The sequence below is a fragment of the Drosophila montana genome, unplaced genomic scaffold (assembly GCF_035044405.1).
Source record: "Drosophila montana isolate Dmon_TW-CO22-7 unplaced genomic scaffold, ASM3504440v1 contig_779_1, whole genome shotgun sequence".
NCBI lineage: Eukaryota > Metazoa > Arthropoda > Insecta > Diptera > Drosophilidae > Drosophila > Drosophila montana.
Window position 1 is genome coordinate 351,489 of NW_026999075.1, and position 15,161 is coordinate 366,649.

At 34.8% G+C, this 15,161-nt stretch overlaps 2 protein-coding genes across 7 annotated transcripts in view; both read left to right on the plus strand.

The window, feature by feature from the left end:
* The window catches only part of LOC135439925 (fructose-bisphosphate aldolase), a 187,327-nt gene extending 178,589 nt beyond the window's left edge, over nucleotides 1-8,738 (plus strand). The window contains exon 5 of one of the 2 annotated variants that reach the window (XM_064698807.1): nucleotides 8,728-8,738. The gene's annotated coding sequence lies outside the window, so the exon portion shown is untranslated. Of the gene's footprint in view, nucleotides 1-1,364; nucleotides 1,375-8,727 lie in introns of those variants that run through there. The other variant, XM_064698806.1, reaches the window with a different exon arrangement.
* The window catches only part of SNF4Agamma (SNF4/AMP-activated protein kinase gamma subunit), a 78,191-nt gene that overhangs the window by 45,539 nt on the left and 17,491 nt on the right, over nucleotides 1-15,161 (plus strand). For 4 of the 5 annotated variants that reach the window (XM_064698788.1, XM_064698789.1, XM_064698785.1 and 1 more), the window contains exon 6: nucleotides 1,739-1,775. In XM_064698788.1, coding sequence (XP_064554858.1) covers nucleotides 1,739-1,775 — 37 coding nt within the window. Of the gene's footprint in view, nucleotides 1-1,231; nucleotides 1,484-1,738; nucleotides 1,776-15,161 lie in introns of those variants that run through there. The other variant, XM_064698792.1, reaches the window with a different exon arrangement.

The following is a 15,161-nucleotide window of genomic DNA, read 5'->3' on the forward strand; positions in this document are numbered from 1 at the left end:
TCGTGTTTAATTTTTTTTTGCAAAATTTTGACCTTAAAAATGCCGGAAATTACAAAAAAAAAATACATTATATTGCTATTGCTTGTTTATTTCTCCATGTTCTAGGCCCTACTAAAATACTAAACCTCCCTTCTATCTTTTACTTCTTAATCTTGAATAAACTTTATTTGACTGCAAAATTTCTCTCTTTTTTTATCACTTTTTGTTATGCCAGACTCTTTCTTTTGGGAAATTATATAATTCCCTCACATGTAGCTCGATCTGCTTTCAAACTCTCTCCATCTCTTTTGCACTATTGTCCAACTTACAACTCATAACTGTATTGCGTGCACCCTTTTGCTTCTCACATTTGCTAGCTCACTTTCAGTGTGTCTTTTATTGTGACAGTTCGTGTGCGTTTTACCTTTCAATCAACTTTGTTTGCTCTTTTTGTTTTTCAATTATGCGACACGCCAAAGGCAATCAGGCAGCTGTGCCACGCCCCCAAAGCATGCGGCCGCCCAGTGCTCAATAAACTGTTGATGCGTCACAAGCCGCTGCTTCTTCTTCGGTTTCTGCTTGTTCTTGTTTTGTTCTTGTTTTCTTAATTAAAAGCTTGCGAGAGGGTCAAGGATTAATTCGTGCGCCGCTGTGACCCAAAGAGTGCAGCAGAGTTTGTGTGTGTGTCTGTGTGTGTGTGTGGCTGCGTGTGTATTAACGTATGTATGCGTGTATTTATTTAACATGTGCCGCCCTCTGTTGCGCTACTCGAACATTTCTGTAAATCAGTCGCCCCCAAACAAAGACGATGACATTTTCATGGTCAGGAGGTGCATTTTTATACATATTTTGCATGTATTTTCATTGTGCACCTTTTTGCGATCGTCAACAATTATTTCATTTACTTTTCGCTTCCTCAAGACAAAAAGCCAACAAAAAGCGCGTGTAATTAAAAATTATACAAAAATATTTTGATGACCAGAACACAAGAAATTTACATACGAAATTCGATAATTTATTTCAAGCTCCAAAAAAAAAAACAATTAAAACATAAATTGTATATGCAGTAAAATATTTCAATATATTAGCAACCAAAATAAAGGAACATATTTAATTGAAACGTTAAAAAAAAAAAATACAAAAAACAACAGCAAAAGCTGATGCTGTTGCTGGCGCCACCTAGCGCACAGTAGCAACAACAATAGCAGTGCAGCTGCTGTAAGGTGTGGAGTCAATGTTGCTGACAATGTAAAGCATTTTGAACTGAATTTAACTTTTAATGGCTGTGCTTACTTAGCTTAATTTTAATACTTAATCAAACAAAATATATATCAAAATGTCTGCTGTTAAACGTTGGCTCTATCGCCACACCCACTCAAACACCTCAAGCAGCGGCCCGCCGCCCACCTCCCCCACAACTAAAACGCAGCGCGGTCGCAGCCACTCGCTGGATGTGCAGACGCTGCAAAGCCATGGAATGCGTAACATTTTGGCGAATGCAAATGTAAGAAAATAATTTTAAAAAAAAATATATTTATGAATAATTATGTTACTCGTGCGTTGGGTTCATTCAAAACCAATGCACGGCGCACGGGTACACTGTAACAGCGTGCTGTTAGATACGCTATGGTTTGTGCCTACGCTAATTGATTACTGTTAAATACAACTAACAGAGCGCGTAGTTTAAACCGCAATTTAAATTTCTATTTATATTTATAATTATTATGTATACTAAGCTAAAAACATATTTTTTTTACAGCGCGTTGCGGCTCATCAACAACAGTTGGCTGTGCAAAGTGAGTACAACAAATTATCCCCCTTTAATTATGTTAATTTTATGCAAGTTAACAGCAAGTACCAGGTATATATAAAATAAACATTTACTTTACAGCAACTGTTAGCATTTACATTAATTAATTCAGTTTGCTTTTCGAATTAAAGCGCAACTTATGTTCATCGTAAATAAAACAGCAAACCAAATTAACCTTGGCTTTGAAAATAAAAAATTTAAAAAACAAAAACATAAAAGAAACAGCGTCAAGTAAAACAAACAAACAACGAAAATGCGAAAAAAAAAACTAAACTTTGTGTAAAACCTGAACTTATATTAGCAGTCGTCGCAGGAACTGGAGGGCACAGGTGTGAGGGGCAGACGCTGCTTAACAGCGTTAAACAGTTTTTATGTTCTGCTTGTTTGCCATGCATTTTACATATGTAAATGCGAAGGGGTTTAAAGGGGTTTCATGTTGTTTGTTTTCAAGTGTGGGCCGTGGTGAATTAAATACATATATGGAAAAAGAAGAGAACATTTAATGAACTGTGTTGTGAAGGAGAAAGAGTACCCAAAAAAAAATTTATTATTTGTGTTAATTTGTATCTATTATGCTTTGCTCTTGTTAACATTGTTCAATACAAACAAACACACATAGATATGCACCATAACAACTGTATAAATATGGATTATGCAACGACTGGTCATAACCGTAAACAGAGCCAAGAGTCACAAGCAGCACGTCAACAACAACAACCAAAAAATAATAATTTAATGAATTAAAAACACTCAAAAACGTTTGTGAATAACAAAAGCCATTGGAGTATGAGAGGGTTGAAGAGAGACAGAAACAAAATTCTTATGTGCGCTCAATGCGAATATGCCATGTAAAAGATCAGCATAGAAATTTGAGCAAAGCCCAAACACACACACACGCACACACAAAGTAGCAGCACCATGAAAACAAGAGCGACACGCACACACGCAGTGAGAGCGAGCGGCTGCGACTTGAAACTAACTGTTGCTGCATTTTAGTCGCCTGTGTGTTTACCCTTTGTTTGACCTTGAAAGCTTTTTTTGCTGAAGCCTTGACTTGTGTGCACGTACAGGCTGCACATGTTGTTGTTGCTGCTGCTTGCAATTTCAATGTCAGGGCACAATAACAAAAACCACTCTTAACATGACACCTGGTGCGTGCAGGCTCTTACTCTCACTATCCCTATTGCCTCTGGGGCTGCAACAACTGTTTGCTGTCTTACATTTTACTTTTTGGGCATTCACGTTTATTTTTGCACACATTTGGTTATTTTTCGTCGCCGGCTTCATATCAAGTGTCTGGCCATGACGTAATCGTGAATCATGTGCAAAGCGTGGGAGAGAGATGGCATGAGACATGTCAGCAAGAGGCGCGTCAAATATATTACATTAAGGCATGCATATGTGTATATGTATTTGTAGTGTACATGTATGCATATGTAAGTCGCTATCTCATGTTGTTGACTTAAAAAGCAATGGCAAAAAATGCTGCGCATGCCGCGACAATTAACCGGCATTGATTTTGAAGGCAGCCAGGCGATGTCTGTGTATTTGTGTGTGTAGGTGTGAGCTGTTGTTGTCCGGTTTCTACTGTCACAAGCCATTCATAACCGAATGTCTGTTAAGCCACCTACACACAAAAAAAAAACAACACAAACAAACACACGTACAACAATCCAAACTCTGTTAAACTAGAACAGTGGGAGAGCAGAGTTATAGCTGAGAGCGCGTTAGAGCAGCGCCAGAGCATACATACATACATAGATAATGTTAAGGGCGCTTTTTGTTTTTTTGGTCACCCACCACCTAGAGACGGCTGCTGCCTACGTGACGCAGCGCACACATATAAGAATCACATTTTAATCGCACAATTGTAAACAAAATGTTCAGTATATGCAAAACACCAATTGCGCGTTGTAAACAACAAAAGAAATCGAACAACACACAAAAAAATAAATATAAAAACGAAGCGATGAAAGAGCAATTAATTTTTATGAAATTCTTTGTGCATTAGAAACACGCACACACAAATATAACCACACCCGCTACAAATGTTGCTTTGCTGTAATGTGTTAACAGAAAAACGCGAGCAAGTTACGTAGTACTGTTAATTAACAGCAAAGGTCGTTTGGTCTTGTAACTGCCCTGAAGCATAATTTAGCTAAAATACTGTTTAGGCAGTTGCTAATATAGCTCTGTTAGTTAACAGCGAAGGTCGTTTAGGTTCATAACAGCACCAAGGCTAATTTAGATAAATTAATAGGCTGAACATTCACTTAACAGCGAACCACGCCTACTTTGTTTAACAGTGCGTTTACTACTGGTGCTGCCTACAGACCGCATGCCGTCTCTTTTGACTTTCTAAGTGCGCTTTGCTCGCTTGGTATTTTGTTGTGCTCACCTTTTTCTGATGTTACATATATAAACCACACGTACACATACACTCAAACACAAAAAAAAAACGCCAGCACATGCTTCGCCGGTTTGGCACACAGATACATATGTTCACTTGCATATACTCTATATACCATATCGTATATGTGTATGTGTGTGTGTATGTCGGCAGCGGTTTAGCCTGGCCACATGGCGACGTCGCCTCCGCCTTTCAGTTCAATTTTAATCGCCGGCCGCATTGGACGTGTTTACGGCGCCACGTGATCTGTTGAAGTTAATGAATTTCATTCAAATGTCGAGAAAATCTTAAAGCAAAATTGTTTAAATTCATTAGTGAAGAATTTTAAATACCTACATAGTTTTGCGCGTCATTCATTAATAACTAGCCGCAAAATAAAATAATAAATACCTTCTTTAATTATAATCAAAAAACAAAGAAAACTTTAAATGTTCAAACTGGATTTTTTGAAGCGGTTTTCGAACAACAAATATTTTATTTCGACTTGCGGGCTATAAATATGCATGAGCGAGCATTTTAAACTGCCATTTTATTGTTAATAAACAATACTAAATAAACTGAAAAACATTAAAAATATATGTGTATATTAAAAATACATTGCGTGAAGTGAAAAATCCATTTAAAAATTATATATACATATGTATATGCATACAAATATCGTGAAAGTTTGTGCATAAAGTGAAGAAAAAAGCATAATAATAAAAAACAAATGTCCACTTGAAATAAAAATAGAAGCAAAAAACGAAAAACAATAAGCAACTCGATAAGCGGCTTTAACTAATCAACAAAAATTATAAATAGGCTTTGTGCAATTAAAGTCAAAATTAACAAAATGTAATTATACTTGTTTTCAACTTTTGCGCACAAAATATAGCATGGAAAAACGTCAAAGTTGTGATAAAAAAAAAATGATATAACATACAAAATCGAATAAAAATAAATTTGCATTTCATCAAATCAAATTTAATTTATTATAAAATCATCAAGGTTTTGACAAATATTTTGTTTGTTAATAATAATATAAAGTTCACGCAAACTGAATTTGCCTTTCATCACATGCCGGCAAAAGTCTCTACTTATTTTTTACATAAGTCTTCCACTTGTTTTCTTATTGTTGTTTTTGTTTGCATAAGCAGAAGAAAATGAAGAAGAAGACGAAGAAAAGCACAACAAAAAATTAAATTCGAGCTAAAGAGATTTGATTTATGGCAGCATACGCCGCATTTGCGGCGTTTTCGTGACGCAAAAGCCGCAGCGAAAATGTTGATTTCGCCGCTATTTAACTGCGAAAGCGAAAAATAACGTAAAAATTGTATAAATATTCTGAAACACGGTAGCGGCAAGTGGGGGACCGCCCGGTGTTAGCGTCTGCTTTCAGTTTATTTATAGCCGCCATCTTAAAGTGAATAAAGAACAAATAAAAAACAAACCATTTTCAATTAGCAAAGAGAACCAAACACAATATCATTAAATAAGCAAAAGTTCTTAGTTTATTTTTTATTCAAGAAATGTGTATTAAATCAAGATGAATTGATTTACTGCGATGATATCGTAAAATTTTATTTTAACTAAATACTTTTAGCAGTCCTGAGCGCCACTTGGTTTTATGTCCAAAAATATATGCGAATCGTATTTCAATTTTATACCCGCTTACATGTTCCCAAATGAAGTGTTAAGGGTTATGTTCGGTAGTTATTCTCATTCCCAAACTATACTCACAAGGGTGAAAAACCCACAAATAATATTTCTGAGAAACAAAATTACAACTATAAAATTTTTAAAATTCTTTTGAAAAAAACTAATTGAAAAAAAAATACTAAATACTTAAGCAAAGTTTCTTGGCTCTATTGAAAGCGAGTGACCACTTATTTAAATACTCAGCTTTAGTACTCGCTATACAAGTCTGTATATATAATCGTTCAGGAACAAAGCTATAGAAGAAAAACCTTTTCCTATTTAAAATCAGATCGATAAAGCAACCATGCATGACTATTGCAATTTATTTGCAATCTGTAGTATACGGAAAGCTCCTGATAAGAACTGCTCTTCAAATGCAGCTGTTCGCATAATCTAGTGTAAGCCTGTTGTCTCCCAAGGGGCTTAGCGATAACCCCTCCCCCAACTTTTCACGCTATCTATATATGGTTACTAAATATAAACTATCCCCCGTAATACTGTTAGGCCTTACACAATATACACAAAATATTACAAATCAATAACACTAAAACAACTGCGTCCCAATTGAAATACGCTTGGAATAGGTCAGTTTCTAGTACACAGCATCATAAACCGGCGAATTTATAAACAATATAGGAGATTAGAGCGCTGAAAATAAATCTTTTCACTTTTTTATGGGTTTGTTTTTCAACAAGAGCATACACTTAAGAGCTTGATTTTAATTGGACTTGTATTTAAATATACACAAATCTATATTTTACTTTTTAATCTCCTGTTAATCTGCCTACTTTTTATTTAGATGTTTCATTTTTCCAAGCTAATCTAATCGAACTTGAGTTTAAGCAATTGTTTTCTCAATTGAAAGAAAAGAAGTAAACAAAATTTGGAAATGCCGCAAGCCGGCTCAATATAATTGACCCCCACACAGATTGAGTTTGCGATTGTTTTGAGCGAGCATGAGTGAGAAATAGCGAGAACCCGCAGAAACAAGAAGCAGAGGAAACAAAGAGTAGCAAAAAAACAAAAAACAAGCCAAAGAAATTGCGCAGCGCTTTTTTCTTCTTTTTTTTTTACTCGGCATTTCGCTTTGCTGTTGTGCTTTGTATTTTCATTTTCTTTTGGCGGGTTATTTTGCTTCTTTTTTTTACCGAACAACAACAAAATTGATAACAACAGGCAGCAGAACAAGAACAACAAGAACAACAAACACAACAAACACAGATTGCAGGTACAACATTTCATTTGCGACGCAAATAACAATCTGCGCAAGCCGAAGTTTTAGATACTTTTACGTTGTGTATCTGACAGATACTTTGAGTGTATGTGTGTGCGCGCCTCTGGGCAACGGAAGTGCGAGATACTAGGCGAAGTATATTTTACATGCAGAGAGCTTATTCGCCACGTGATAAAGCTTGCAAGAGTTCTCGCTTAAATAAACACAAGAGATTTTAGATCCACGAAACTAGTTGGCATTTGAAAATATAAAGATTGTAAATTAAAAAAAATAAATAAAATAAAAATAAATCGAGAAAGTAGCGATATCTTCTGCACGCCGAAGATTTGAGCATAGTGAAGCTCGTAAATGCTGAGTTTGATGAAAATAACTTGGCAAACAGAATATATTGCCAGACAAGAACCTAATTTTCGACCGAATGTTCCTATGGCAACTATATGATATAGAGGTCCGCTGTTGCTAAGATATTTAGTTAACATGGTGAAACTAATAAATGCAGAGTTTGGTCAAGGTACCTTGATAAACAAAAAGAACCTTCCATTCGACCGATCTTTGCTATGCAGCTATATGATATAGTCGTCCGATCTGGCTGGTCCCGACATTTGTACTGCATGAAACAGAAAAATAGACCTATGCTACGTTTCAAGACGATGGCTTTAAAGCTGAGAGACAAGTTCGCATAGAAACAGTCAGACGGACATGATCTAGAATGTATATATTTGATCGATCTAGAATATACATCTTTTATGCGTTACGTATTTCATGACAAAATTATAAATCCTCTACAAGGGTAAAAAAATTAATGGAAACAGTAGCTCAAAAGCCGGTAAACATTTAGTTTTAAAACCAAGTGACAACGAAGAAAAATATATGAAGATATGTTTTATATTTATCTTCATAGCTATTCGTTGGATAAATCTTTGGGCAACGAGAATTATCTAGAAATGAGAGTTTGCATTTCAAGTAAATGCTGTTCTTGTAATTTTTACTAGTTTTTAAATGTGGAAAATATTATATCTAATATACAAATGTAACCATTGAAATCAGTATACCTATCTGTATTTTTATTTGCATTGTTTTTTCCATTTAACTACTTGGTATAGGGCTTGTAGACAATCGAAATTCGGAAAGAGAAACTTCTCTGTCACCGACTTCTCTAAATAAACTCCTAAATTCTCTAAGCAAATTGTCACTTTTTGGTTGTATAAACCCATAATAATATCCTCCATTAGCAATAGCTCTTCCAATTTATATTTATTTTCTTAGTTTTTCCATGCTGTATCTAGCCAGGTTCCAATTCTAAAAGCTATACAATTTAACCTTGACTACAGCAACCCCTTCTATTCCTAAAATTTGTGATCTGTTATATTTGTATTTGTCGTTCTGTCTATTTATAATTAGCTATGCAAACTTAAGATAAGTAATAATTTGTTGCACTTGCCGCTCATAAATTGCAATTGCAATTTGTTTTCTAAATTTTAATTATCTGAGAATTTAGCTGAGATTTCGAACTGCGTAAAAGCACAAGTTGAGTGTCAACAAAAGATACATTTGGTATAGATAAATATACGCACATAAAAATAGTTTAAGATACATATGGAAGAAAAAAACCTGTTACAAGCAGCAGCTTAACTTTTTATTTTTTATGGTGACCAAAAGATCAACAGAGAAATAAAAAAACAAAAAAAAAACAGTCGACTGCTTGTTGTTGCGCGCTTTTTTAGGAGAGTTCATTCAACCTTTGACATACGACTTCGAGAATTTTCCAGTATCTTACTCAGTCGTACTTGAGTTTCTATTATATTATTTATGGATATCTCGCGATTCACCTTTTGTGATCTATCATTAATCTATTCAGCACGCGCTGTGTTTCGCATCTATCAAATTCTATGAGAGCTACTCTTCTATATAGTTACTTTCCGCTGGCATTTTCCGAAAAACTCTTAACGCATTGTTGTTTTTGCAGTTTCAACTGTTGTTGTTGTTGTTGTTGTTGTTGTTGTTGTTGGGGACGATTGTGAATTGGGTCAAGGGAAGGAACTTACTGAAAACGGCAATTAAATTTCTGTTCAATTATAAACCGAACAACATAAATATTGTTCACATTGTTATTTATGATGTTGCCGAGATGATCGCCGTAATTGCAACACGTTTCAATTGCCAACTGAATACATTTACTACTGTGCCTAATATATACAAGGTGTCGATGCAGCTAGTTGTGCCTAAAGATATGGATTGCAGTTATGTGTTTATTCAATTTATACTATTAGAATCAAGCAATATACGACATTATAATAGGTATTCCCTATGCTTAGGATGCTTGGTATACTCGAGCAATCCCTTGAATGAACATTATTAATAAATTAAAATGTCCACGACATATTTTCAATTAATTTATCTCTAATTTTTTGAGAAATATAGTTTATTTTATTGTTCTCTGTTCAAAAGCAGATTTTCAATATAAAATATTGCAATTGCAATCGTTTTAAGGGTAATAATAATGATTTGTGAGAGTAGTGAAGCTCGTAAATGCTGAGTTTAATGAAAATATCTTGGAAAACAGAATATTTTGCCAAATAAGAACATACTTTTCGACCGATATGATATATCCTATAGTGTTAGATGTTGATACGAGTTTGCATACATATGAGGAGTGAAGATATCTCAAAAAAGTTGTTCATACAAGAACCTATTTTTGCATCGATAGTTCCTATAGCAGCTATATGATATAGCGGTCCGATTCGGCCGAATTCGACATATGTACTGCTTGCAACTGAAAGATAGATCTGTGCAAATACTCAAGACAATAGCTTTAATATGAGAGACTAGCTCGTATAGAAACAAATAGATGGGCAGACATACAGTCGGACATGGCTATATTAACTCGGCTGTTGATGCTGATCTGGAATATATATACTTTATGGGGTCGGAGATACACATATCTTGACAAAATTATAATACGAATGTTAGAGAAACAAGAATTTAAAATTGTTGTTCTTCGAAAAGATGAGAAAAAAAGCTAAGAGCTAGTTAATGAACATTTTGGGGAAATAATCGTAAATTTACTTGTGCATATTATAATATGCATTTCAGTTGGTCACAATATGTATAAATATTAATATTTCATCCTGTTAGGAATAGAAAAGTTTGAACAAATAAACGAACTTTAAGAATGGAAAACTTGTGGAGCTTACTTTGTATTAGGGCTTCCTTAAGGAACTTCTACTTTAAATTTAGCCAAAGCGTAAAGTCTGGATATGTCTCGACCTTGTATTCTTCTCAGTTTAATTGCTGTCATTTATTGTTGCCTCGTGACGCTGCCAACGTATTCCGAAGTACTAAAAAAGTATCTGAAAGCTGATTTAGTTTATGAGATGAATCTCATTGTTTGTGCAGCCTTTCCCCCCTCCCACACCCACACACACACACACACACCTTTGTGATGATTGTTGTCGCATGCTGGCATATTGCGCGCTTAATCGTTGGCAGAGTTTCAGATGGCTTCTGAGAGCTTGTTATATGGCTCAGGATTAAGTTGCCACAGGCCAAAACAGCTCAAGGACATTCGACCTTTCTGACAGAACGAGTGTGTGCGCGCGTGTGCGTTGTTTGTGAGTTTCAATTGGGCGTGGTCAGGCTGAAACTGACGTAAAAGCGGTCAATAAGAGGGTGTCCAAGAGAGGGGGGCTGTTAAGAGGGCTCGTTAAGTCTTGAAAAGGAAACAACTGAAATCGCAGACAAGCGACCGCCCGGGGCAATATTTAATTTGTGGCATGTGCTAATAAAGGAAAGCATAAGACGACGAACTAAAGAAATAATCACAGATAATGAGCTAAATATCAAGTGTTGATAAAGAAGACGTCAATTTTTCATATTTACGTTCAAGATATTCTTTCTCGATAGTTCGCGTTTGTTAGAGAAGAGAACTGATTGGAGCGCATTATCGATACATTTATCGATAGGCGTTGAGAATATTGTTGTACTACGTTAATATCCATCCCAAAGCGAATCAACTAAAAAATAAGAGGAAACGAAAGAAAGAAAGAAAAGTTGGCAAAGAAAAAGATTTTTATGGCATCTAGTTATATAATAACATCAAAACCTAGATTCAAAAACTTTTTGATATACAATTTAAATAAGAAAAAATGTTTAAGAACAATAAAACCTTTTTGTTACCCAGAGTACTTATAATGATTAACAGTAATTACAGCTCGATGATAAACCTTTTTAGAAAATAATCTAAAAGCAAAAACGAAAAATGAAAACTGAATAATAGATGGTTTTTCTTTAATGTAGGCAACATTTTGCATTTTTTAAACAATTTGCAAATATTTTAATTCATATTTCGAATGTAAATTGTCAAATATTTTGCAATTAAGCCTTCCAGATCCTGATTTGATTTTGGGCAATTGCTTATCGCCATCTCGGCGATCGAACGTGTGAACGTGACTTTTGGCCAATAGTCAGTTAATCGGCACATAAATGAAATGCAAATACAAAGACAAATACACAATATTTAAATAGGCACTTTGCAAATTTCGACACGCAGTCAAATGATACGGTTCTCACAGATCACCGTATACATATACATATATACAGCTATATAAAAATGGGCATATAATTGGAATATATCAATGGGGTTGATTGTGTGAGTGTGTGCTAATATATGGGCTAGAGAAATGGAACTAACCTTGAATATACGTAGGAATAGGGAATCAAATAAAATCAGCTCTTGACTGTCCACACCATCGAAGCCGTTGGGGTTGGTCAATAATATAAATTTGCTCGAGCTCCAACAACGTCGACGTCGCATTTGAATGGGTAAAAGGGAATGAGGCAGAAGGGAGGCAGAAGGGGGGCAGACGCATCGAGAACCAAGTGAACCGATTGACCGAACCAGCGATTGGCAATTCTAATGTAAATATGAGCGATTCATCCTATATACATATGTATATATATATATATGAGTAAACAGGGCTTATATCATATAAGTGCTCGTATTTATTTGCCCCCAGCGAGTGGCTTTTCATAAATTTACACAGAGTCACTTGCTGTGGCCCATTCTATACAGTATATATATATATATATATATATTAATAGATTCTGTTTGTATATCATATATATCTAGATGCAATGCCACGTCTTATTGCTAGTCTTACTGTTGTTATTGTTTCGTGATAACAACGGAATAATAATAATAATTCTTAGTTCTAGTAATGTTGACTTTATTTGTTTGTTTATCGTCAACGCCGAGGTAAAGTAAATAAATTCTACGTTTTTACATACCGTAATAACAAACAAATAAATAAACCTTAGGGAGACAGCAGAGAAAAATCTCCGGAATAGATCAACTAAAAGCAGAGCTGGAATATTTGATAAATGTTTCTCACTTTTGCTCAATAGTCGAGCAAACGCTATTTGTTTGAGGTTTGCGTAATCGCAATTGAGGAATGTAACTTATCTTTGTTTACTGTTAAATTTAACTTGCATTTAAATGAACGCAATCAAATTTACAATTAATTTTCGTTAGCTGTCAGATAACAGTTTGTTATTTAACTTTAATTTCATACAAAATGCTACAGTAGTTAAGGCTGGCTGATATGTAACTCACAGCAACAACAGCTTGAGGCTGACAGCTATGCAACTGCATGGCAAAGGTAGCTTTCAGGTGGTTTAAGATACTTAATGGTATCTTTTAGTTCATTTTTAAATAGTTTTATATTTATTTCTTGGCAAGTCTTTTAGTAATATTAAGACGTCATAAAAGTATCCCTAACAAATATGCTCTAAATATGTTGTGTCAAGTTTATTTACAAAGATTTATTTACTTTACTTTCTTCCTGACTCTTTGTCTGCCAAATATTGAGCTGACAGTCCTTCAGGCTGAAGTTTATTACCATAATTATTCTTGTGCTGGTTGCCTCGTCTGTTTTGTTTGACATATTTTTAATGAGTTTGTGCTTGAATGTATTTTCTCGTGCAAACCGTTCCCTGTTCTTGTCTTTCCCCGTTCAACTATTGTTTGTGGCTGCTGTAGTTCCCGTGCAGACGTGGATCGAATAGAATACGCTGTAAATAGCGTTTTTTTTTAGCATTTCTATCTATCTATCAAAATTCTTCATATTTATCAGTCATTTTTTGTTGTGATTACAACACCCAAGTTCAATAGCTGTCAGACACACCCATTGGAAATGCCAACTCATAAAATCTAATTAGCACCTACGAAAGGCAAGCAACTCAACAGTTTTGAGGCTCTCTTGACAAACTGCAAAACACTCGAAGTACGTGCCCCTCATTTACATAAATTTCTATTGACGTCAACATGTAGCAAAAAAAACGACAACATGTATATAAATAAGAATCTAGAGCATAGTATATACTATATAAGATATATAAGCGCAAAAAATATACATATAATTTTCATACGACAGACAAGCACACTATCATAAGGGCAATGTTTTCACTTGAAGCTGAGAAGTAGTCGCCAAAAAATTGAATATTACTTAAGACAGTTTTAGCAAAACAGGAAAATAAACTCCAACTTCTACAATTTCCAACACATAAATAAAAATAGTGTAATAATATGGTTTCAGGAATTTTGTATGTTTGTCAGATACTTTGTTACTTAGAGCTAAAAGTTCTAACAGTTCTGCCTCTAAGAACTCTTTAAACCTAACGGCTGTAGAGCTGTTACTATCATTCATGCGCTATGTTAGCAGGTTTATGTTAATAACTTATATTTAATATGTAACTTTGTGTTTTTTCAATCAGCGTTATGTTCATAATTTTTTATAATTATAACTTTTATTACATTTAAAGGTGATCTTTTAATTGATGCTAATCATTTTTATTTATATGTCTATAGGAGCATTAACATTGCCATTTGAAATAAAGTAATAGCTTGGGAAAGATACTTGTTTCTTTTCAAAATTAGAGCTCTGTTATTATCATTTCTAGGCAATTTGCTTAAAAGTCCAATATATGTTGCCTTTATGCTCTTGTAGCTTAACAGCGATTGCATCCTTTCACTAACATAAACACTCTATGTTAAACAGCTGCAAAAATTATGTAAAATCATTTGTAAGAACTATCCACCTTACAAAGTGCTGCTAAAACTTGAGGTATTACAGCAATTTTTCCACTCAAGCAGTTTCTCTTAACATTTCGCTTTATTTTATGTGTAATCAAAATACGTTACGGTTCACATTAATTTTGTATGCTTCTTCTATCTATTCGTAACTCGCAAATTGTTTAATATATCGTTTCCTAATGTCAAAGTTTCTGTGAGTTTTGAGCGAAAAAAACGCGGCGCGTGAATCGCATTTGATGTCACAGATAGTATAGTATCTGGTTCTGGAACAACATGTTGAACAAAAGATCAATTTGATTGCTCAACGCTAAAGCGGAAGATAATAATAAAATAAAACTAACAGTCGCGCCCCTCATCCATGTTTAACCTGCGCTTTTCCGCCAGTTGTTGCTTTTGTTAATACCAAACACAACAATTACTAGTCAATTGTCAGTTCCATTAGCGATACAAACAGAAAGCGAACCCATTAATTAAATTGAGAATCAAACGTGGCGCCGTTGCGGGAGCTCAAGTCAACTTATTTTTCAAGTATCTAATTGCCAGAGTTTTGAGTATTTACCGCGAGGCAGCTCAACGGCAACCGGCTCTTTATACCCTAAACCCATGGCAAATTTGTGAAAAGGAGGGTATAATGCTTTTGTGCAAATGTATGTAACAGGCAGAAGGAAGCATCCCCAGTCCCTCAAGCATAAACATATATATTTTGGATAAAAATGACGAGCTAAGTCTATTTAGCCATGCTCGGTCCTAGAGCCTTGCAAATTTGCGATACACCAGAAGCAGAACGAGTTTTAGAATCGGTTTAGATCGGACTACAAGCATCGAAATTAATCAAGAATGAATTAATTCCCCCGCAGGTTTTTCTATATGTTTCCCTAGAAGATAGCTAGAATGTTTAAACGGTAACTTGGCACTTGATTTAGTCAGGTACTCCCGGCTAGAGCATTTCTACTTGTTTTCA